General features: G+C 42.1%; 1 protein-coding gene and 1 non-coding gene across 9 annotated transcripts in view; one reads left to right on the top strand and one right to left on the bottom strand.

The window, feature by feature from the left end:
- The window catches only part of NUP98 (nucleoporin 98 and 96 precursor), a 124,334-nt gene that overhangs the window by 90,259 nt on the left and 8,190 nt on the right, over positions 1-25,885 (bottom strand). For 7 of the 8 annotated variants that reach the window (XM_023209572.2, XM_026447484.2, XM_023209576.2 and 4 more), the window contains exons 2-9: positions 16,229-16,332; positions 13,967-14,068; positions 13,684-13,860; positions 10,704-10,843; positions 8,456-8,563; positions 6,591-6,771; positions 3,107-3,270; positions 1,461-1,598 (exon numbers count right to left, since the gene is read on the bottom strand). In XM_023209572.2, coding sequence (XP_023065340.1) covers positions 1,461-1,598; positions 3,107-3,270; positions 6,591-6,771; positions 8,456-8,563; positions 10,704-10,843; positions 13,684-13,860; positions 13,967-14,068; positions 16,229-16,304 — 1,086 coding nt within the window. In that variant the 5' untranslated portion in view covers positions 16,305-16,332. Of the gene's footprint in view, positions 1-1,460; positions 1,599-3,106; positions 3,271-6,590; positions 6,772-8,455; positions 8,564-10,703; positions 10,844-13,683; positions 13,861-13,966; positions 14,069-16,228; positions 16,333-19,989; positions 20,008-25,885 lie in introns of those variants that run through there. The other variant, XM_023209574.1, reaches the window with a different exon arrangement.
- LOC111540997 lies at positions 15,601-15,659 on the top strand. The gene has a single exon (XR_002731131.1). It is a non-coding gene; the product is annotated as a U7 small nuclear RNA (small nuclear RNA).

The raw sequence follows: 25,885 nt of genomic DNA, 5'->3' as shown, positions 1-25,885 counted from the left end.
CTTGAGGCCATGAGTTACCAGCCTGGCCAACATGGCAAAATCCCATCTCTACTAAAAAATACAGAAATTAAGGCCAAGCGTGGTGGCTCACGCCTGTAATCCTAGCACTCTGGGAGGCCAAGGCGGGTGGGTCATGAGGTCAGGAGTTCAAGACCAGCCTGGCCACCATGGTGAAACCCCGTCTCTACTAAAAATACAAAAATTAGCTGGGCATGGTGGCGGATGCCTGTAACCCCAGCTACTCAGGAGGCTGAGGCAGAGAATTGCTTCAACCTGGGAGGCAGAGATTGCAGTGAGCTGAGATCGTGCGCCACTGTACTACAGCCTGGGCAACACAGCGAGACTCCGTCCCAACAAAAAAAGAAAAAAAAAAATTAGCCTGGCATGGTGTCACACGCCTGTAATCCCAGCTACTTGGGAGGCTGAGGCACGAGAATCACTTGAGCCTGGGAGGGAGAGGTTGCAGTGAGCCGAGATCATGCCGCTGTAGTACAGCCTGGACAACAGAATAAGACTCAGTTTCAAAAACAACCACAACCACAACAACAAAAATATCAGAATGTCTTGAAGCATTATCTAATTTTCTCAATTTCTCAACTCAATTATCTGTCCAAAGTTTAAAAAAAGAAAAGAGAAATTTCAACCTCCATGAAAACAGGACCATATGTTTTAGGGACTTTGTGTTCCTTTTTTATAAGATGGAGTTTTGCTCTTGTTGCCCAGGCTAGAGTGTAATGGGGAGATCTTGGGTCACTGCAACCTCCACTTCCTGGGTTCAAGTGATTCTCTTGCCTTAGCATCTCAAGCAGCTGGGATTACAGGCACCCACCACCACACCCGGCTAGTGTTTTTTCGTATTTTCAGGAGAGATGGGGTTTCACCATGTTGGCCAGGTTGGTCTCGAACTCCTGACCTCAGGTAATCCACTGGCCTCGGCCACCCAGAATGCTAGGATTACAGGCGTGAGCCACTGCACCTGGCCCTTTTTTCTTTTTTTAACTGACTCACAACAGCAAGTTCAAAGCTTCTTCCATGAGTCTCTCAACAATTCCAACAACTTGATCAACCCCAAAAACATTTCATTCCCAAATATCATACCAATTTATCACCTACAAAAGAGGGAAGAACTAGGAGTTAAAAATCATCTGATTCAAACAAAGCAAAAGAACTTGAATTTAGACTCAACAATTTAACCAATGCTATCAGAAGTACGATGCACATAAGCACTGAGGCAAAGAAATTTTAAAAAGAAAATAACTTATTAATTGAAAACAAACCTGAAGTTAGCCTGAAATTACATCTTATATCACATAGCCTTTTGTTCTCAAAATCAAATCATATTAGGCTGGTGCAATAATATACCCAATAAAAATACTTGCAAGAGAGTCAGATCCTTAGAAGAAAATTCCTTTAACAAATCTACACATATCTTCAAATTACAGTCAACTGTAGAAACCTACCGAACCAACAGCACCAAATCCAGTATTGGTCTGCCCAAAGAGACCTGTTCCTGTTCCAAATGCTGTCCCAGTGCTGGTGTTTGTAGCTGTCCCAAAAAGACCTCCAGGCTGTGAGGCTTGGGTTACTCCAAATAAACCCTGCAAAGAAGTTTATATAGATTAAAAGATACCCTACAATAGTTTCCACAAGGAATCTCAGATTAACAACAAAAAAAAGTTACCATTTTTTCAAACTTATATGACAGATACTAGGCTAAATAACTTAGATTTAGGTGAAAAGAACTAATCACTATCAAGCTGGGGAGTGGACTTAAAATCAAGTAACCAAAAATAATCAGCGAAAATAAATCAACATGGACTGAGGTAGGAGTGTTATGTTAAAGAGCCTTATTCCTTTTTTGATAATGGAGTTTCGTTCTGTTGCCCAGGCTGAAGTGCAGTGGCACAATCTCAGCTCACTGCAGCCTCCGCCTCCTAGGTTCAAGTGATTCTGTCGCCTCAGCCTCCCAAGTAGCTGGGACTACAAGGGCACACCACCACATCCAGCTAATTTTTGCATTTTTAGTAGAGATGGGGTTTCACAATGTGCCCAGGCTGGTCTCAAACTCCTGACCTCAGGTGATCCATCCGCCTTGGCCTCCCAAAACACTGGCGTAAGCCACTGCACCCAGCCAAAAGCCTTAATTCTAAATGAGACACTACACTCATTTCCAATGAGCAGTCTGCATCATCCTATGTTTAACAATGTATTTTACTTATGCATTAACAAAGGAAAAATATTGTGCTAACAGACTTGCTAAAGAGGGAATTCACTGTGCTATTCTTGTGCCTCAGCCTCCCAAGCAGTCAGGATTACAGGCACCAACCACTATGCCTGGCTAAGTTTTGTATTTTTAGCAGAGACGGGGTTTTACCATGTTGACCAGGCTGGTCTCGAACTCCTGATCTCAAGTGATCTGCCCACCTCGGCAGTGATGGGATTACAGGCATAAGCTACTGTGCCCAGCCCATACTTGTTTTTTAATCAGTAAAAGTATCTCTAATTTTAAGACGAGGTAAATTCCAAGTTCTGAACAATTACTCACATATCACTTCATTCTTTCATTTCATACTTCCCTAAAAAAGGTCCCTAGAAATAAACTAGTAATGACCATGAGGACCTTCTCTTTGGACACAGTATGGCTCTAAGTTGTAGGTCTCCCTTTAAAAAAAAAAAAAAATTTATTTGTACGATTCCCCCTAAGGGAAGTAGCTGAAAGCCCCCTTAGTTCCTGTTGTTGGCTATACTCCAAAATATAGTCAGTAATAAGTAAGTATTTTCTCCTATACCCTATAGAATGGCTGCAGTTAATCTTCCAAGGTATAGCTTCAAGAGGGCCAAGTCCAGCCCACTAAGTAGTTCCTACTTAGTGATGAGAAAAATACTTTCAGAAAGGATAAGTGACCGCCTCAATAGCATCTCAACAATTAAAGAGTAGAGCCCAGGCTAGAATCTAGGTCTTAATTATTCTAAGACTTTGTTCTCTTTCCTTCATTAAATACCCTCAACTCTTAAGATCTGCAGCAGAGGCAGAACTTGCTAGTTAGACATTATTACTTAACTCTACAAGTAAGACCTGGAGGTAAATAACGGTCTGTTTCCTTACCATGGTGTTGGTGCTTGGCTGTCCTAGAGTGCTGGTATTACCAAAGGAAAAGCCAGTGTTCTGGGTGGTTGTAGCCTGGCCAAATGGTTTGCTGAAGAGGCTGGTAGTCTGCTGATTCTGTTGGCCAAAGAGACCACCTGGATTTGTTCCAAATCCAGTTGTACCTTTTAGGAAAAAGAAAAGAAAAAAAATGTAAACACCCCAAAATACAAAACCTTCATTGTCCAGTTATTTGAAGTCCTTATGTTATCTACTACCCTTCATTCACTACTTGATAACCTTTTCATTTTCCATCCTTCACCTAACTCTAGATTTGTTTTTTTTTTTATTTTTATTTTTTTTTGAGACGGAGTCTTGCTCTGTCGCCCAGGCTGGAGTGCAGTGGCCGGATCTCAGCTCACTGCAAGCTCCGCCTCCCGGGTTTACGCCATTCTCCTGCCTCAGCCTCCCGAGTAGCTGGGACTACAGGCGCCTGCCACCTTGCCCGGCTAGTTTTTTGTATTTTTTAGTACAGACGGGGTTTCACCATGTTAGCCAGGATGGTCTCGATCTCCTGACCTCATGATCCGCCCATCTCAGCCTCCTAAAGTGCTGGGATTACAGGCTTGAGCCACCGCGCCCGGCTTCTAGATTTAAACTTTAACTTCTGTAATAACACCCTGACCCCAAGAAGTCTAACTAGGCTAAATGATCTTCCCTTGTAAGTCCACAGCTTCCTTCTATTTTACAAGATAATACACTAGAAGTCAGCATGTGTATTTTAAACTTGCTAGTCTAAGTTATTGAGAACAAAGGCTGCTTCTTTACATGAATATATCCAGCCCAGAGTCCGATATGTAATATTCAATAATGAATATGGGCCAGGCACAGTGGCTCACATCTGTAATAACATTTTGGGAGGCCAAGGCAGGAGGATCACTTGAGGACAGCAGTTCCTGAACAGCATACGCAACACAATGGGACCCCATCTCTATAAAAAAATTGTAAAAATTAGTCAGGCATTAATGACTTGTGCCTGTGGTTTTAGCTACTAGGGATACTGAGGTGGGAGTATGGCTTGAGCCTGGGAGTTTGAGGCTGTGGGGAGCTGTGATGGAGCCACTGCATGACAGCCTGGGTGACAGAGCTAGACAGTGTCCTCCAACTCCCACCAAAAAACAGAAAAAATTATGAAACATTAGCCAGGCAGACCGGTGGGAATATTACTTGGGCCCAAGAGTTCAAGGCTGCAGTGAGCTATGATTGCTCCACTGCACTCTAGCCCGGTCAACAAGGTGGGACTCTGTCTCAAAAACAAACAAACAAACAAATAAAACACATACTAAACTAAATCATGGAATATCAAGATTGAAAAGTACATTAGGATGGACATGGTGGTTCACACTGGTAATCTCAGTACTTTGGGAGGCTGAAGCAGACAGACTGCTTGAGGCCAGGAGTTCGAGATCAGCCTGGCCAACATTGCAAAACCCCATCTCTACTAAAAATACAAAAATTAGCCAATGCTGGCAGGCACGGTGGCTCACGCCTGTAATTCCAGCAAGCTGGGAGGCTGAGATGGGTGATCACCTGAGGTCAGGAGTTCAGATCAGCCTGGCCAAGATGGTAAAACCCCATCTGTACTAAAAATACAAAAAAATCAGCCAGGCATGGTGGTGGGCGTCTGTAATCCCAGCTACTTCAGAGGCCGAGGCAGAGAACTGCTTGAACTCGGGAGGTGGAGGATGCACTGAGCTGAGATCACACCACTGCACTCCAGCCTGGGCAACAGAGCGAAACTCCGTCTAAAAAATAAATTAGGACTTGGCACCATGGCTCACACCTATAATCCCAGCACTCTGGGAGGCTGAGGCTGGTTAATCGCCTGATGTCAGGGGTTTGAGACCAGCCTAGCCAACGTAGTGAAACCCCAACTCTATTAAAAATATAAAAAATTAGCCAGGCATAGTGGCGGGCGCCTATAACCCCAGCTCCTCAGGAGGCTGAGGCAGGAGAATCACTTGAACCTGGGAGTTGGAGGTTGCACTGCACTGCAGCTTGAGCAACAGTGAGACTCCATCTCAAAAAATAAATAAATAAATAAAATAAAATTAGCTGGGTGTGGTGGCACATGCCTATAGAGTGGCTGAGGTAGGAGAATCACCTGAGCCCAGGAAGTCGGGGCTGCAGTGAGCTGTGATCACACCACTGCACTCCAGCATGGGCAACAGGAGTAAGAACCTAAGACCCTGTCTCAAAAAGAGAAAAGAAAAAGTAGGTTAAGTATTACTTAAATATGTATTTTTGTGTGTGTATGTGTATGTACATCTCTTTAGAAGGCTATGAAAAGCTCTAATTTTTGCTTTTCTATACAGAGGCAAACTGGTGGCTGGGGAAAGTGTAGAAGCAAAGTATATAACCTCTGGTTATTTAGTTTTCTATATTTTGTGAACTTTGTATCATATATGTGCATTACTTTTGCAAAAGTAGTATTTTTGTAAAGTAAATTAGTCATCATCTTTAACTCCTCTTTCACATCCCACATTAAACCAATCCATCGGCAAATCCCATCAGTTCTAGAATCAAACTGGGTCCAGAACCTCATCTTTTTTCTTTTCCATCCTTATTATTTTGAGACAGAGTCTTGCTCTGTCACCCAGGCTGGAGTGCAATGGTGCGATCTCAGGATCACTGCAACCTCTGCCCCCCAGGTTCAAGCGATTCTCCTGCCTCAGCCTCCCAAGTAGTTGGGATTACAGGCACTTGCCACCATGTCCAACTAATTTTCATATTTTTAGTAGAGACAGGGTTTTACCATGTTGGCCAGGCTAGTCTTGAACTCCTGACCTCAGGCAACCCACCTGCCTTGGCCTCCCAAAGTGCTAGGATTGCAGGTATGAGCCACCCCACTTGGCCTCTTTTCCATCCTTGTCCAAGCCACTAACACCTCTCATGTTGGTAACAGCTTTCTAAGTAATTTGTTTCTACTCTTTCTTGCCACCTACTCTCAATATAGGAGACTTTAGAATCATCCTTAACTCACAATCACATGACTTCTCTGTCTAAACAACTCTCAGGATTTCCTAAATCAAGTAAAAATTCAAGTCTTGATATTAGTCTACAAAGTCATATAAAATATGGTCCCATATCCCCCAGTATTTTCCCTTGCCCTCTCTTCAAATGGCCAAAACTCAAGAGTTTTTAGACTCAGTTTCCACTAGCTGGAATGTTCTTCCCCCAGCAATCTGTACAACTTGCTCTTTCATCTTCTTCAGATACGTCACTGCTCAAACATCACCTTCTCATGTGAAGTATTTCTTAGTCATCTTCATCTTAAACTGTCTTTCTCCCTTTCCCCACATATATCCAGGCATTCCTCCCTATTCCTATGGTATCCCAGAATTATTATTTTTCTCCATAGCACTTAACCCAAAATGGCAATTATGTTTTAGTTTTAGTTATCTGTCTCTCCTCAATATAATCTAATATGATATCAAGTGCTTACTAGTTCCAAAGGCAGTTTTGTTCTGACCATATGCAAAGCCTGAATTAGTTGTGGAGGAACTGAAGAGTCCTGTTGCACTGGAAGTGGCTGGAGAAGACCCAAACAAGCCAGTTGTGGTACCTGCTCCCACCTGGTTCTGTGGGCCTTTCCTGTTAGCCTGATAATCCTCTAAACGAAGTTCCTGAAGGGATGGAAAACATATTTCTAATCTTAATATGTAGTAGCTAAAAATATTTAGGAGGCTAAATACTTGAATTTAGTATTCAAGCTCTACTTTCACATAGGAACCATGATTACAAGAGAGAAAACTAAGGAATGACATTATATCATTAAAGAAAAACATTTCCAACAGACACTAAAATTCATACCATAATTATCGTAAAACTACAAGACAAAGAGTAAATCATATCTTAATCTCAGTTTTCTTTTACAAACAATACACTCTTTCGGTAAAATGCCATAAAATAATCCTAACTCTCCCTAGCCCTAAAATATAAAAATAAAATAAAAATTACAGTGAATTAAAAGATGCAGATTCTGTGGGGCAAAAAGTTTAGAAAAAGAATAAAGTTTACCAATTTTGTCTCAAGTCAGTATGCTCCTGGCACAGCCCAATAAAGCAAGCATAGTTTGGTATGCAGAAAGAAGCAATCACTACAATCAGGAATGACTATCACAACGTACAACAACCTACTACATAAACAATAAGAATGAACAAACTAACTTCATGCAACAACACAGATGAATATCTCAATGTTGAAAGATAGCTATTAAAAAGTACATAATGTGGCTGGGCGCTGCAGCTCATGCCTGTAATCCCAGCATTTTGGGAGGCCGAGGCAGACGGATCACAAGGCCAGGGTTCAAGAACAGCCTGGCCAACACAGCAAAATCCCGTCTCTACAAAAAAATCAAAAATTAGCCGGGCATAGTGGCGTGCAGCTGCAATCCCAGCTACTCCGGAGACTGAGGTAGAAGACTGCTTAAATCCAGGAGGCAGCATTTATAGTGAGCTGAGATCACGCCACTGCACTCCAGCCTAGGCAATAGAGCAAGACTCCGTTTCAAAAAAAAAAAAAAAATTTCGCTGGGTGTGGTGGCCCACACCTGTAATCCAAGCTACTAGGGAGGCTGAGGTGCAAGAATTGCTTGAACCTGGGAGGCAGAGGTCATAGTGAGCCAAGATGCACCACTGCACTCCAGCCTGGGTGACGGAGTGAGACACTGGCTCAAAAAAAAAAAGAAGAAAAACTTTTATTAAGCTGTATGACTTTGCATAATTTTACTAAAAACAACTTCATATGCATACATACATATTGCCCAGTAACAGAAGCAACACCCAATCAGAACAGACGATTAGACCGGGCTCAGGGGCTCATGCCTGTTATCCCAGCACACTGGGAGGCCGAGGAAGAAAGATCACTTGAGCTCAGGAGTTTGAGACCGGCCTGAGCAACATAGTAAGACCTCATCTCTACAAAAAAATATTTAAACATTAGCTGGGCGTGGGGCACAAGCCAGCAGTCCCAGCTATTTGAGAGGCTAAGGACATGGAGCCTGGGAAGCTGAGACTGCAGTGAGCTGTGATTGTGTCACTGCATTCCAGCCTGGGCAAAAAAGCTCAAAAAAAAAAAAAAAAAAAAAAAAAAGACCATACCTTCACATATCCCTGAATATTATCCCTGCCTAAACAAGTAGATACCTAGAAATAATACTTGATTTTTAAAAATAATTTGGTTGTTAATTTTTTACATAAACCCAAACTGAACCCCTCTATCCTAAAGATAATCAAAACCATTTTTAAAAGCTGCATTCCAATAGAATCAAAAAGGTTAGACTGACATTCTGTATTGTATTTTACTGACCTCTAGTGACTTGCTTTCATATTCTTTCATAGCAGTAATACACTGGTGCTTGGTACTTATGTTAGTGCTAACTCCAGCTTTGACCATAGTATCTGTACCAGTTGGAGGCTGCAAAGAAATAAAGGCAAATTTGTAGGTCCAAGTTTTATATTCCTACTCTCTCAGACACAATTTCTCAACCACTGAACTCTAAAACTAGTCCTCCCAGGTCTTTTATACTGAGATGGTTTCAAGGGCACTTGATTAAATATACTGCATTTCTGATCTCTCCCCACATGAAGATTATCTGAATAAATCAATGTTAGTAACAAAGTAATCACAAACTCAAGGATTAATCCCATAACCTAAGCCATCCAATTACACGATAAAATACATGTAATATTATGCACAAGGAAAGTTTTACCCAATATATACATTTAAACCTCTATATCTAAGTTCTCCTTTCTATTCTGCCCTGTAATATTGCATTAAAAAAATACAGAGGGCCGGGCACGGTGGCTCACGCCTGTAATCCTAGCACTCAGGGAGGCCGAGGCGGGTGGATCACAGGGTCAGGAGTTTGAGACCAGCCTGGCAATATGGTGAAACCTCGTTTCTACTAAAAAATTAAAAAAAAAACAAACAATAAATTAGCCAGGCATGGTGGCACGCACCTGTAGTCCCAGCTACTCAGGAGGCTGAGGCAGGAGAATCGCTTGAATTCGGAAAGTGGAGGTTGCAGTGGGTCAAGACTGCGCCACTGCACTCTGGCCTGGGCAACAGAGTGAGACTCCATCTCAAAAAACAGCAACAACAACAACAAAAATACGGAAACCGACCGGGCGCAGTGGCTCATGCCTGCAGTCCCAGCACTTTGGGAGGCCGACGTGGGTGGATCACTTGAGGTTAGGAGTTCAAGACCAGCCTGGCCAACATGGTGAAACCCTGTCTCTACTAAAAATACAACAATTAGCTTGGGTGGGTGCCTGTAATCCCAGCTACTTGGGAGGCTGAGGCAGGAGAATCACTTGAACCCAAGAGGCGGAGGTTGCAGTGAGCCAAGATTGCACCGCTGCACTCCAGTCTGTCTTCAGAAAAAAAAAAAAAGAAATACGGAAACCTGTTTTTCCCTGATAAACTTACAAGGAAAAAGTATAGTTTACAATAAGCAAAACTAATGATTCCTGCTTGTACTGCCAGTTTTCTCAACTATTGTGCTTTATAAAAGGTATCACACAGTATTTTTCACTATTGTTTATATTTTAACTTTAAATTCGGGGTTGTAAATTTAGTACTATGAATTAACCAATTTACTGAGAAATTCTTCATTTTCTGGAGTATATTTTAACAAGTTTTATTTCTGCCAAAGATTTCCATTAGGCTAACTGCACTTTCAGCGTACCCTAAGAATCCCCCAAACATTTACATCAAGTGGTATTCCATATGTTTCTGTAAACAAAATCCTCCACTCTAGCCCTCCACTCAACCCCTCTCAAAAAAGGCACACACACACACAAACTTTATGGCCCCATTTAGCCACTTCATCAACAAAACCTGTATTTTTAATCTGGTACAGAATGTTGATGAGTTACTCTTATTTGCCCCCATTCTTTATTTCCACAAAGGATAGTTGACCAGGCTGGTAATGGTGGCTCACGCCTGTAATTCCAACACTTTGGGAGGCAGAGGTGGGCAGATCACCGAGGTCAGGAGTTCAAGACCAGCCTGGCCACCACGGTGAAACGCCATCTCTACTAAAACTACAAAAATATTAGCTGGGTATGGAGGTGGACTCCTGTAATCCCAGCTACTCGGGAGGCAGAGGCAGGAGAATCACTTGAACCCAGGAGGTGGAGGCTGCAGTGAGCTGAGATCACACCCCCGCCCTCCAGCCTGGGCAACAAGAATGAAACTCCGTCTTAAAACAAAACAAAACAAACCAAACTAAACCAAACCAAACCAATAGCTGACCATTCAGAAGCACATTTTTAACAAAGTAAATTCAAATTCTATCTTATACCAGCTTATTATAAAATTTTATGAATACACATTTGATTGGGATGAGCCTAATTCAAATATACATCATAATCTAGATTTGCATTTCACAAGTTTCCCTGTCTACTATACAACTATTTATAGATTTTGTTTTTAACACATTGTTCAGGAAGTGTCAAGCTAAGCTGGATGAGAAGCAATTTTACTATTCATCCTGCAAAGAAACATACATGCGGGAAAAAACATTCCACAAAGACTGGAAGAAAATACATACGTTAAATTTAATAGTAGTCCCAGTAGGAGCAGCCGTAAAACTACTTGGCCCAAAGAGGGAGCCAGATGTGCTGCCAAAAGGATTAGAGGTGGTATTTGTGGTTCCAAAGAGTCCTCCACTGCTAGTACTGGTTCCAAAATCTAAAAATAAGAAAAATGAGATGATAACAGTAAGAAATTTAAGAATCTATAAGATACTTTGGAATTGGGCTATGGCACTAGCGCCACAGTACTTTTTCACATTCTCAATTTTTTTTTTTTTTTTTGAGACGGAGTCTCGCTCTGTGGCCCAGGCTGGAGTGCAGTGGCCGGATCTCAGCTCACTACAAGCTCTGCCTCCCGGGTTCATGCCATTCTCCTGCCTCAGCCTCCCGAGTAGCTGGGACTACAGGTGCCCGCCACCTCGCCCGGCCAGTTTTTTGCATTTTTTTAGTAGAGACGAGGTTTCACCGTGTTAGCCAGGATGGTCTCGATCTCCTGACCTCGTGATCCGCCTGTCTCGGCCTCCCAAAGTGCTGGGATTACAGGCTTGCCCGCGTCCGGCCAATTTTTTTTTTTTTTTAAGACAGTGTCTTGCTCTGTCTCCTAGGATGGAGTGTAGTGGTGCAATCACAGCTCACTGCAGCCTTGACCTCACAGGCTCAAGCAATACTCCTGCCTCAGTTTCCCAAGTAGCCGGGACCACAGGCATGTGCCGCCACACTCAGCTAATTTTTTTTTTTTTATTTTTGTAGAGACTGCCTCTTGCCATGCTGCTCAGGCTGGTCTCAAATTGCTGGGCTCAAGCAATCCTCCCACCTCGGCCTCCTAAAGTGATGGGATTACAGGTGTGAGTCACTGCACCTGGTCTCACATCCTGAAATATTGTACCTTTCAAGTCTCCCAAGTAAATATATTCAAATAGAAATTTCTTTTTTCTTTCCTTTTTTTTTTTGAGACCGAGTCTCGCTGCGTAGCCCAGGCTGGAGTGCAGTGGCGCGATCTCAGCTCACTGCAACCTCCGCCTCCTGGGTTGACGCCATTCTCCTGCCTCAGCCTCCTGAGTAGCTGGGACTACTACTGGTTAGCCCGCCACCACGTCCAGCTAATTTTTTGTATTTTTTTTTTTTTTTCAGTAGAGACAAGGTTTCACTGTAGTTAGCCAGGATGGTCTCGATTTCCTGACCTCGTGATCCACCCATCTTTGCCTCCCAAAGTGCTGGGATTACAGGCATGAGCCACCGCGCCTGGCCCAAACAGAAATTTCATACAGAAAAATACATACTTCCAAGCTCACAACTTTCAAGTGAAACAAAGTCTGAATCCTTTGGTCAGGTAAGTGTCCATAAAGACCTAGGGTCACACTTGGAAGACAACTTAAAAGAAATACTTTGTTTCATCATAAATTTTATCTCATTTCTCCTTTTCTCGTTTAACTAGATGCTGAACGAACTTGTCTTTCTGAAAACATCTTGTCACAGACTTCAAGAGTGGTCACAGTACATTTTATTTACACACATTATGACATATACCTACACATAACCGAAAACTTTAAAATATACAAGTGGTCCTATTAGAGAAATCAAATATAGGTTAATGGAAAATTTCACCCCCCAAAATTTCAGAAAAATTAGCAGCCATTGTCAATTACTTCACAGAAACTAATAAAGAAATAGCAAATCCTTGGATTACTTTACGTTTCCAAAAAGCTGAGTTTAAAAAAAAATTACACATAAATGAATTTAATTGTTGCTAAGGAATATATTGCTGAAAGTATCAGAGACACTACTTCTAAAGAAGTTATGCCAGGTGCGGTGGCTCACACCTGTAATCCCAGCACTTTGGGAGGCCAAGGCGGATGGAACACGAGGGTCAGGAATTTGAGACCACCCTGGTTAATATGGTGAAACCCCATCTCTACTAAAAATACAAAAATTAGCTAGGCATGACAGCGGGCACCTGTAAGTCCCAACTACTCGGGAAGCTGAGGCAAGAGACTCACTTGAACCGGGGAGGCAGAGGTTGCAGTGGTGAGCAGAGATCATGCCACCGCACTCCAGTCTGGGTAAAAGATCGAGACTCCATCTCAAAAAAAAAAGAGGTTATACATATGGTGCCAGAAATGTCACTAAGCAATAGAAATGTATTGCCAATATTTAGAATTAGTAACATCCTAATTACCAGGTTAAAGAGTACTATGATTTCTCACTGGCAAACTGCTACTACTTCTTTCTAAAACATGTCTTAATATATAGTTTAAAGCAAATAGGCACATTTCTTTTGAATTACTACTTTAGACTGCATTACATATTGCTATGGTTAAATATTTCAATGTTATACAAACAACTTTCCCTCTGGAAAATACTGATGGCTGGCTAAATATTCATTCTTCTATACTCTTGTGCCAGGAATGGCATCATTTGATAAGGCATACCTGATGAACTAGCAGCGGTTGCCTCAAAGTATAGTGTTGTGTGGAGAAGTATCCCCAAGACATGTTTGGACTTAAAGTGAAAAAAGCCATCAAATAAAAACATCTGCCAGGGACAAAGAATGGAGGAGTAACCATGTCATGTCCAATATGTCATTCTTGCTCTAATCTCTTCATGCCAAATATAAAACAGAGACAAGAAGGTGCCTCTGCAGCACAATACGGCTGACTATAACATATTCCTCCTTGAAATTCTCCCATTTTAACATGAACTACACTACTCTGACCTGGCTTTTCATCCTTTCTCTGGCCATTCTACATCAGGAAGCTCTTCCTCTGTATATCCCTTAAGTAACAGTACTTCAAATTTCTATCCTTATAGAGATGTACATGCTGTCTTCCTTTTCAGCCTATTAACCTTTTCAGTACATATTGAAGTTTTCCTCTTCCCATATTTTTGCCAATTAGCGGGAAAAGAAGGTAGATGAACATATAAAAAAGGAGAAAAGACAACACATTCAATAAGCAAACCAAATTATTAGATGCAGAGCTCCAGCAATATCCTACTTACTCCCAAAGCCAGTTGGTTTATTTTGTGCAAAGGCATTGTTTTGGGATGAGAAAAGACTGGTCCCTGTGCTTGCAGTTCCAAACAAGGTATTTGCTGTTCCTGTTGATGTACCAAACCCAAAGCCAGTGCTTGTGGAGGTAGCTGGCTGGCTAAATGAACTGGTTCCAAATAATCCTCCTGAGGAGATGGAGAAGGAGGGAAAAAGTTAAGTAGATCAGAGCCGCTAAGTCAATGCCTATACCAGCTACAAACAAACCAGTTATATCACAAATGAAGACCTTACCTGGTTTAGTCTGTGAATTTCCAAACAGGCCTCCAGTATTGTTGCTAGAACCAAATGCAGATGTTCCAAATGCCCCTCCACTAGTAGTGCCAAAGCCAGTATCTGCAAAAGCAAAATTCAGATTAAATTAGAATTTAGAATAGAATCTACATAAGATGACCAAATGAAAAGGTGTTTTAATATTTCTTAAACTTCTGAATTTGAACTACTAGTCTAATTGAAAACATTTTTTCAAAATCCCATCAGAGTTTGAATTACAGAGTAAAAACCAAACCACAGACATTTTATTCACTGTCCCCAGGGTAAGTATGAAAATTTGAAGTCAAAAGAAGTGACTTTTCAATAAAAGTTACAGATGTTCATAGGTTAAAAAAATAAAAAAGAAAAGTGCTGGCCAGGCGCAGTGGTTCACACCTGTAATCCCAGCATTTTGGGAGGCCAAGGCGGACGAATCATTTGAGGTCAGGAGTTCAAGACCAGCCTGACCAACATGGTGAAATCCCGCCTCTACTAAAAATTCAAAAAAATTAGTGACACTCCATAGTCACTGAGATAAATGGTCTTTCATCAGGGGAACACATCAGAACAACTTGGGAAGCTTTTTCAAAATACACACGTCCAGGTTTCAACTCCAGAAATTCTAATTCTGTAATTTTTGATGAGATATGTATTTTGAATAAAACTTCCAAAGGTGACTGTGACGGGCACTTCTAGTTAAAAACCACAGACGTGGATCTAGAGTTCTCTAAAGAGGTCAGGAGCCACTTAAGAAAACTTCCTTGCCAGGTGCGGTGGCTCACACCTGTAACCTCAGTACTTTGGGAGGTCAACGTGAGCGGATCACGAGGTCAGGAGATCGAGACCATCCTGGTTAACACGGTGAAACCTCGTCTCTACTTAAAATACAAAAAAAAAAAAAAAAAAAAAAAAAAATTAGCCAGGCCTGGTGGTGGGCGCCTATAGTCCCAGCTACTCGGGAGGCTGAGGCAGGAGAATTGCTTGAACCCAGAAGGCAGAAGTTGCAGTGAGCTGAGATCGCGCCACTGCACTCCATCCTGGGTGACAGAGTGAGACTCCACCCCCAAAAAAAAAAAAAAAAAAAAAACAACAAAACAAACTTCCTCTATTATTAATTTTATTAAGTATGATAGAGGCTTGTTATGCTTCTTAAAGAATCCTTAGCCCAGTGCCGTGGCTTATGCTTGTAATCCCCTCGCTTTAGCAGGCTTAAGCAGGAGAACTGCTTGAACCCAGGAGGTGGAGGTTACAGCGAGCTGAGAAAAATGAGCCAGGCATGGTGGTGTGCAACTGTGGTCCCAGTTACTTAGGAGGCTGAGGTATGAGGATTGCTTGGGTCTGGGAGGTTGAGGCTGTAGAGAACCATGATACTGCCAATGCACACCAGCCTCGGTGACAGTGCAGGATCCTATCTCAAAAACTAAATAAATAAATTTCATCAAGTAGAGAAAGTTTCTGGGATTTAAAATATTCTGTTAAGATGCTCTCCTCCCCCTGGAAAGAAAGAGATAAAAACAAGACTGGGAAAATGCTGATTGTTAAAATTGGGATATAAGTACATGAGAGTTCATTATACCATTCTTTCCAGCCTTGGATGAGTATAAACATTTTTAACAAAGTGTCACAGTTCTTTTAGAATTTGTCTAGCAGGGTTTCCGGTTTTTACTGGAAAAAAAAAATTTTTTTTGGGGGGGGCTTTCTGGTAAAAAAACAACAACAACAAAACACCTCCAAAAAAAGTTTAAATGTAAATAAGGATTGCTATAGGCAATTAGTCATATACGATATGTATAAGACATCAGTCATATACAATACTGGGTAGGAAGGGAGTTAGATCTCAGGAGGGTTGATGGGGATTAGACACTTCCACATTTTAACACTTCTGTGACATCTGAATGTCACATCATGTTCACCGGGTCTGCATTTTAGACTTCAACATTAAAAGAATTATTTTCTGGTCTGAAAATCAGTAACAAATTATAACTTTCTGTCAACCAAAATAATGCAAATATTTTAGGTTATCTTCTACTGATGATCAGAGGAAGGCCATGAAAACTTAGAATTTATTTCTACTTTCTTAAAAACTGTTAAAGAGATCTTACCTTAGTTATTTTTTCAAGACGACTTTGCTGTAAATACAAAAGTATAAATAAAATTCCCACCTAAAGCTTATCAGAGTGGATTTGTTCTTAGTAAGAATAGAGTAATTAAGGTTTCCCCCTTTTATCCTTTTTAAAAACTTACTCTGTCCAAATGTTGAAGTTGTGCCAAAGCCACCTGTGCCACCCCCAAAGGGTGTTCCAAATGATTTGTTAAACATCTTCAAAATGAGTCTTTGTTTCAGAAAGCTGGGAAGAAGAAAACATTATCACTCTTTCTTAAAGAGCACAAAATGGAATGTAATTGTTTTAGAAAATCTATCATTCCACAAACTTAGGCCTATTCAAACTACCGTATATACTCTCATTCAATATCCTCAAACTGTATGATAAAATAAACCTTGTAAAATGATCTTTAATCTACAACGTTCCTGAGCCGAACAGTAAGGTTAAACTTCATAATTTGAGGTTAAACTTCAGATCCCAACATTAACCATCCATTTAAAATAATGTTTTCAACCTTTTTTTTTTTTTAACCTAAGTCCCCCTTTTAATCAGTAAGTATTTCAGGTCTACGAGGCAAGATGTTTATATGATCCACCTAGGAGGTTATGAATCATACCCATCAAAAAATTATAACCACAGTCTGCTACCCCAACCACCTAAAAAGCTAACATTTTTGTCAGGTTTTCTTTTTTTTTTTTGAAATGGAATGGTATGCAGTGGCTCACTGCAACCTCCTCCTCCTGGGTTCAAGTTATTCTCCAGCCTCAGTCTCAGAGTAACTGGGATTACAGGCATGTGTCTAATTATTTGTATTTTTAGTAGAGACAGGGTTTCACCATGCTGGCCAGGCTGGTCTTAAACTCCTCATCTCAAGTGGTCCACCCACCTGGGCCTCCCAAAGTCCTGGGATTACAGGCACGAGCTACCGCACCCAGACAAGACTTTATTTTCCATAGTTTGCATTACAAAGTTTATTTTTCCCCTATCTTCGAGGTATATAAAACATTATAATAGTAAATGTTTTCCAAATTATGCATGCCCTGCCTTCTATCTCTAAATTCTAGAGATTCTGGTGCCCTGACATTCTCTTGGAGATTACGTTTTAAGACTATTCTCTATGGTCCCCTACTTATCTATCTTCTACTTCTAAGATTACAGAAAACCTTTGATGAAAATTCCTCACCTCTGGCCAGGCACAGTGGCTCAAACTCTAATCCCGGCAGCTTGGGGGGCTGAAGCTGGCTGATTGCTTGAGCCCAGGAGTTCGAGACTAGCCTGGGCAACATGGTGAAGCCCTGGCTCTACAAAAAATCGAAGTTGGACTGGTGTGGTGACAGAGGATTGTAGTCCCAGTTACTCGGTTAGCTGAGGTGGGAGGACTGCTTGAGCCCAGGAGGTGGAGGTTGCCATGAGCCATGATCCTGCCACTTCCCTCCAGTAAAGGTGACAGGGTGAGACCCTGTCTCAAAAACAAACAAAAAAACCCTCACCTTGGCCAGGCGCAGTGGCTCACGCCTGTAATCCCAGCACTTTAGGAGGCCAAGGTGGGCGGATCACCTGAGCTCAGGAGTTCGAGACCAGCCTGGCTAACACAGTGAAAGCTGGTCTCTACTAATAGTACAAAAATTAAGCCGGGTGCAGTGGCTCAAGCCTGTAATCCCAGCACTTTGGGAGGCCGAGGCGGGCGGACCACGAGGTCAGGAGATCGAGACCATCCTGGCTAACACGGTGAAACCCCGTCTCTACTAAAAAATACAAAAAAAACTAGCCGGGTGAGGTGGTGGCGCCTGTAGTCCCAGCTACTCAGGAGGCTGAGGTAGGAGAATGGCGTGAACCTGGGAGACGGAGCTTGCAGTGAGCTGAGATCTGGCCACCACACTCCAGCCTGGGCGACAAAGCGAGACTCCATCTCCAAAAAAAAAAAAAAAAAAAATTAGCCAGGCGAGGTGGTGCATGCCTGTAATCCCAGTTACTTGGGAGGCTGAGGCAGGAGAACTGCTTGAACCTGGAAGGCAGAGGTTGCAGTAAGCTGAGATCACACCACTGTACTCCAGCATGGCTGACAAGAGTGAAACTCTGTCTCAAAAACAAAAACCCTCACCTCATATAAATTATTTCACTCCTGTATCCAAACTATGCACCTGGTTATTTAATGAACTGGACCAAACTGTTCCAAGAACGACTACAAAGAAAAGTTTGATTACCCCCATCTGAATAAAAATAGCTGTATGGTTTACTCAAGAGCTTCCCCCCTCCATAAATTTTCCTTAAATTTAGATGCCTGCTACCTCTTAGCTGCCAGTAGACAATAGGTTAATAAGTAAACTACTTTCAGTATAAAAACTCTGAAAACAGCCAATCATGCTTATCTGGATTTTGTGACAGGTATGATGATTTTTCTATTATAGCCACACAATGTGTGTAGTCTTTTCTTCTAAGAAACTCACGCCATGTTCATATAATAGAATTAAATACTACATTTTGAGGTCTTCCCCAAATTCTAGTGTCCCACTAACACTTCTAGTCGCTCTAATACCCCAACATTTTGTGCAACATTGAAAAAGATAAGGCTGTTCCTTAAATAAATGATGCTTTACAGAAATATTCTCTCTCCTAAAATTCCCTAGGAAAAAAAATTAAATAGTTATTTATCTCAGTATCCAAAAATTGAGTAACTCCTTTGATTAAACAAAGCTCACTAAAACCAGTGGTTCTAGAGGGCCACATCAGAATTAGGTGGCAAGCTTTTCAAAATACAAACTCTGGCCGGTTACAGTGGCTCACATCTGTAGATCCCAATGCTTTGGGAAGTTGAGGCAGGAAGATCTGCTTAAAGCCAGACCAGCTTGGACAACACAGCAAGACTCCATCTCTATTAAAAAAATAAAATAAAATACAAACGAGGCATGGTGGTGCATACCTGTATGCAGCACCAGCTACCAGTGAGGTTGAAGCTAGTGAATCACTTTAGCCCAGGAGTTCAGGCCTGCAGCAAGCTATGAATGGTGCCACCGCACTCCAGCAAGCAAGCAAACAAACAAAAATACAAATTGCCAGGCTCCATTCTAGAAATACTGAACCAAAATGTCTAGGGCTGGGGTATAGACATTTGCATTCAGAAAAAGTTCAAGTTACTCTAAAGCACACCCTTGGCCGGGTGCAGTGGCTCACGCCTGTAATTCCAACACTCTGAGAGGCAGAGGCAGGCAGATCACCTGAGGCCAGGAGTTTGAGACCAGCCTGGCCAACATGGTGAAACCCTGTCTCTACTAAAAATACAAAAACTAGTCGGGCATGTTGGTGGCACCTGTACTCCCAGCTACTCAGGAGGCTGAGACAGGAGAATTACTTGAACCCTGGAGGTAGAGCTTGCAATGAGCTGAGATCGTGCCACTGCACTCCAGCCTGGGCAACAGAGTGAGCCTCCGTCTCAAGAAATACAAATGAACAAAATAAAAAAATAAAATAAGGTTATGGCCAAAAAACGACGAGGGATTTTTGGCTTCTCGTGAAACACCTGATAATTAACCAAACTATGACTGTAATCACTTCATGGCAATGACAGGCTGGAGCTTAGTAGCAATTCCCTCTATTTACCTCTCTTCTGTGAGAGCATGCCACAATACCCACCCAATATCACTCATTTACATCAACTGCCTGGTTCCCATGGGTTTTCAGTTTGTGACTACTGACACAATCAGAGAAAGAACATGTAGCATTTTACTTCCTCTATTAACAATAAGGCTGGATGCAGTGGCTCACCGCCTGTAATTCCAGCACTTTGGGAGGCCAAGGTGGGCAGATCACTTGAGGCCAAGAGTTTGAGACCAGCTTCGCCAACATGGCAAAATCCCGTCTCTACTAAAAATACACAATTCAGCTGATAGCAGTGGTGCACACCTGTGATCCCAGCTACTTGGGTGGCTGACGCAGGAGAATCACTTGAACTCAGGAAGCGGAGGTTGCAGTTAGTTGAGATCATGCCACTGCAGTACAGTCTAGGCAACACAGTGAGACTCTGTCTCAACAAACAAATAACAGAACTAGATAATACAGATGTTTGCATTAACTATTTTCCACTCCATTTGGATTTTACTCCAAAAATGTAGTAAAATCCATTAAAAAAAAAAGTAATCCTAGAGACAGAAATAAACCCATTAAAGTTTAAAGGTATATCACACTTAAGCCTTTATTATTTCAAATATGTTAAACTGGCCCAAGCTGAAACCTCCCCCAGGAAGAAATACAAGATAACATTTGAGTTCTTACTATGTCCCAGGCACTGTTCTAAATGCTGTTTATGAAGTATCTCATGTAAACCTCCCAAGAATCCAATGATGTAAGTATTTTTATCTCTATTTTACAAGGATGAAATTAAGGCACAAGAATCTATTTGCCCAAGACAGAGCTATTGTTGACCTTAGCATGGCTGATGCTTCTAGAATCTAGAGCCTACAGCTCCTAGAGAAAGAACACTGCTAATTAAAGGGAAATGACCTTGCATTCACTATAAACGGGGAACCTACAAAACCAACATTTGGCACTACAGATCCAGCACTATCAGGGAAAGACACTTCTCTGGCAAATATGAGAGTTCTAGTCACCAGAAATAATCTCTTTCATGGAGTAAGGATAATGTATAAGGCATACCCATGGCAAAGATGAAATTTACAACAAAGATTAACCTTTCTCCTTTTTTTCTTTATGAATGGACTTATACCCGTTGCAAGTTTTTCTTTTTGGTATATTTAAAAAGAAAAAAGAAAAATGAAATTGTGTTATATAGAAAAGAGACCTTTAACTTTACCCTTAATTTTACTCTGTTCTCTATGTTCAAAAATCTCCTAATTAATAATTCAGATTCTCAGATACAAGAAGTATGCCTTATAATACACATCAGTAGACCAATCAATGGACAAATATTCTGACACCGTCCAAAGTGAAGTTCTATAAACTGATATACTGCTTTACACATCTAACTTTTATGATCTCTGTAACTCTGGGTACAATAACAAAATTCAGTTTTCTACCCAGAAAAGTGGTGGATATCCTGAAATGTTGTCAAAACAAAACAAACAACTCCACGCAACTGTCAACTTTAAGACTATCTGAAAGACGCATATATGCAAGCTTCCCAAGACATTTCCAATTTGCTGCTAACTCCAGACACAAATGGGAAGTAGTTTTTCCTCTCACTTCATTAAGCTCCTTTGTATCAAAGCCAGCAAAGAGCAAAAACAATAAATATTTGTTAGATGAATGGACTAGTATAGTACTTCCCACTTTACAAAGCATTTTTTGATACGTCCTCTCATCTAATCTTCACAAAAATACTAACAGGCAGGGATTATCACACAGTCAGACTGAATGAAAATTTTTGCCCTAGACAAGAGGGCTGGGAAAGGAGGCTGGGTGGAATTCCAGGAAGAAGAGACTAATTAGCCTAATGTAACCTAATAACATATCCCAACAAAACTATCTGGAACCTTCTGTTTTACGGTATCCTCCCTAGGATAGATCTTTGATCAAGCCATTCCCTTGGTTAGAACATCATATCCTCTATAAGGCTGGGCACGGTGGCTCACGTCTGTAATCCCAGCACTTTGGGAGGCCGAGGTGGGTGGATCACCTGAGGCCAGGGGTTCAAGACCTGCCTGGCCAATATGGAGAAACCCCGTCTCTACTAAAAATACAAAAATCAGCCAGAAGCAGTGGCGCATGCCTGTAATCCCAGCTACTCGGGAGACTGAGGCAAGAGTCGTTTGAACCCAGGAGGCGGAGGTTGCAGTGAGTCAAGATCACGCCACTGCATTCCAGCCTGGAAAACAGAGCAACACTCTGTCTCAAACAAAAACAGAACATCATACCCTCTCTAAAAATCATCTCTTCTTCCTAAAAATTGTTGCTCAAGCCTCACCTGCTTTCACAAGACTGCCGCACACCCTTAAACTCTTTATTACTATAAAAACACTTCAAAGGCCAGGCGCAGTGGCTCATGTCTGTAATCCTAGCACTCTGGCAGGCTCAGGAGGGCAGATCACGAGGTCAAGAGATTGAGACCATCCTGGCCAACATGGTGAAACCCTGTCTCTATTGAAAATACAAAAATTAGCTGGGCATGGCGGTGTGTGCCTCTAGTCCCAGCTACTTGGGAGGCTGAGGCAGGAGAATCACTTGAATCCAGGAGGCAGAGGTTGCAGTGAGCCGAGATTGGGCCACTGCACTTCAGCCTGGCAACAGAGTCAGACTCCATCTTAAAAAAAATAAAACACTTTACTTCCCCTCCTCCTTTCCAACACTGATTACGTAAACTACTATCACTCAGCTGCTTTTAGCTGTGCAATAATTTGTTATTATACCTGCCACCTGAGTGTTTTACCTGTTTGCTGCTCTGGGTAAAAAAAAGTCTTGACTTTGCTCACTGGGTGTAAATTAATTTTAAAGAGTCCATAGTATCTTACATAGCTCCTTCCTAACAGCACTGAACAGCATTTTTTCCATTCCCTTAACATAACCCTAATCATTTTAGAGTGAAGAGTATATTAGCTTTGGTGTGAGACATCTGTGTTTAAATCTCTGTCACTCGGCTAGGCGCGGTGGCTCACGCCTGTAATCCCAGCACTTTGGGAGGCCAAGGCTGGTGGATCACCTGAGCTCAGGAGTTCGAGACCAGCCTGGCCAACATGGTGAAACCCCGTTTCTACTAATACAAAAATTAGCCTGCACGCTACTCAGGAGGCTGAGGCAGAAGAATTACTTGAACCTGGGAGGCGGAGGTTGCTGTGAGCCCAGATGATGCAACTGCACTCCAGCCTGGGTGACAACAGTGAAACTCTGTTTCCAAAACCAAATAAATAAATTTATAAAATGAAAGAATATATATCTAACTATTAAGAATCACTGTATAAGGCTGGGCACAGTGGCTCATGCATGTAATCCCACCACTTTGGGAGGCCCAAAGTGGGCGGATCACCTGAGGTCAGGAGTTCAAGACCAGCCTGAGGAACATGGAGAAACCCCCATCTCTACTAGAAATACATAATTAGCCGGTTGTGGTGGCGCATGCCTTCATCCTAGCTACTTGGGAGGCTGAGGCAGGAGAATCGCTTGAACCCAGGAGACAGAGATTGCAGTGAGGTAACAAGAGCGAAACTCCATCTCAAAAAAACAACAAAAAAAACCCGGTCAGTTACTAATGTTGTAACTCTTAAAATCTAAAGTTAATTGAAATTAAAAACTTAAAAAAATAAAAAATTCCTCTGCCACTTGCTACTGTGTAACTCATAATATTCAATCTTTCAGACCTCAATTTCTACATCTGAACAATAGGGATTGTACAGCCTACACCAAAAGACTGGTAGGAGCACAAAGTTGCCTCATACTAGAGCTCCTGAAAAGCAGCATTTGGTTTCGTTTTTCAACTGGTATTTTACAGGTATTTATAATTTAAAAAGTGTAATAAATGTCCCCTCACTTTAAACTTTGGTTCATCAATGGCTAGCTAGAATGCCATAATTTCTTATTTCTCCATGCTTAAGTGTCATCCACTGATCACTTAGCACAAGTATAAAGCACCACTGTAAACAAAAACAAATCCCATCCCTGCATAAACACAATATATTGAGATTACTGATCACTCAATCTCTTCCATCAATCTCACATCTTTATTCTCAACTATCCATCTTTTTAATTTACAAATTTATTTACCTATATCTGTTTTCTTTTTGGTTTTTGTTTTGAGACGAGGTCTCACTCTGTTGCCCAGGCTGGAATGCAGTGGCATGACCATGGCTCACTGCAGCCTGGACCTCCTGGGTTTAAGTGATCCTCCCACTTTAGCCTCCCAAGTAGCTGAGACCACAGGTATGTGCCACTATTTTGCCCAGACTCGTCTCTAACTCCTGGACTCAAACCATCTTCCTGCTTTGGCCTCCTAAAGAGCAGGGATTATAGGTGAGCCCTGTGCCAGGCCCATTTACCTCTTTTTCTTTTTTTTTTTTTTTGAGACACAGTCTTGCTCTGTTGACAGGCTGGAGTGCAGTGGCGTGATCTCGGCTCACTGCAACCTCTGCCTCCTGGGTTCAAGCGATTTCCCTGCCTCAGCCTCACGATAAGATGGGACTACAAGCACCCACCACCACACCTGGTTAATTTTTTGTATTTTAGTAGAGATGGGGTTTCACCATATTGGCCAGGATGGTCTCGATCTCCTGATCTCGTCATCCGCCTGCCTCAGCCTCCCAAAGTGCTGGGATTACAGGCGTGAGCCATTGCACCCGGTCCCATTTACCTATCGAGAAGGTTAAGCATGTAAATACTAGTAAGCTCTGTGTCAAAGGAAGTAAAATTAAACAAAGATGTGAAGTGATGAGTGACTGTAACATTTATGGAGGATGAACTGGTCCCTTCGTGAACAGACCAGCCCTAAATCAGGTGCTCAATTCTTCTCCCCTTGACCAATGATTTTCAAGTATTTCTTAGCTATGAAACCCGACATATAAAACAGACATAAGCAGAAACTGCTCTGGCTGAAGTGAAGAGGGAGTAGGTAGGGTAGAACACCATCAGCTCTGCCCCATGAAGCAGCTTAGGGCTCTATGAACCAATGTGAAATAGTTTGAGATTAGTGGTTCTCAAAGTGTGATCCAAAGACGCCTAAAAGTCCCCAACACTTCTTCCGGGGTTCCATGAAATCAAAAACATTTTCGCAATAAAACTAAGACATTTTGCCTTTTTTCTTTACTGTTCTGACCTCTGTGATGAGGTGCAATATCAATGGTGTGTAAAAATGCTGGAAACTCAGCATCAATCAAAGAAACAACCCAAATGGTGCTGAACTAACATGGAATTCTTCACTGTTACCCATCTACTGTGGGCGGCAAGCCACCTATGTGCCGAGGCAAGAGATCGAGGGCACGAGCTGTTCCACTATAATAAAATATATAAAATAAGAATAGTTATACTAGATACAGGTAATAGATTATGATTATGTATGAATATCATTAATCATTAGTTTGTAGCAATTATTCTTTACTCCAATATTATAGTAGTCCTTGCTCTATAATTATAACTAAAGAAAAACCAGGCCATACAGAGGTAAGAGCTGAGGGGACATAGTGAGAAGTGACCAGAAGACAAGAGTGCGAGCCTTCTGTCAAGCCCAGACAGGGCCACCAGAGGGCTCCTTGGTCTAGCGGTAATGCCATCGTCTGGGAAGATGCCCGTTGCCAGGCGGACCGTGGTCTAGCAGTAGCGTCAGTGTCAAGGAAAAACATCCGCCACTTAGCAGACCAGGAAAGGGAATCTCCCTTTCCCCAGAGGAGTTCAGAGAAGACTCTACTCCTCCACCTCTTGTGGCGGGTCTGACATAAGTCAGGCCTGTCCGCAGTTATCCGGAGGCCTACCCGTCTCCCTGTGATGCTGTGCTTCAGTGGTCATGTTCCTAGTCCACCTTCATGTTCCATCCTGTACACCTGGCTCTGCCTTTTAGATAACAGTAGCGAATTAGTGAAAGTACTGAAAGTCTCTGACATGCAGAAATAATGGCGTAAGCCGTGTCTCTCTGTCTCTCCTCTCTGCCTCGGCTGCCAGGCAGGGAAGGACCCACCCCCCCATCCAGTGGACACGTGACCCACGTGACCCTACCTATCACTGGAGATGGTTCTCACTCCTTACCCTGCCCCTTTGTCTTGTATCCAATAAATATCAGCGCAGTCTGGCATTTGGAGCCACTACCAGTCTCTGCATCTTGGTGGTAGTGGTCCCCCAGGCCCAGCTGTTTTTTCTTTATCTTGTG

Source organism: Piliocolobus tephrosceles, chromosome 13, assembly GCF_002776525.5.
Source record: "Piliocolobus tephrosceles isolate RC106 chromosome 13, ASM277652v3, whole genome shotgun sequence".
NCBI classification, from domain to species: Eukaryota; Metazoa; Chordata; class Mammalia; order Primates; family Cercopithecidae; genus Piliocolobus; species Piliocolobus tephrosceles.
The sequence above is the reverse complement of the archived record's forward strand: the minus strand, read 5'-3'. Positions and strand labels throughout refer to the sequence as shown.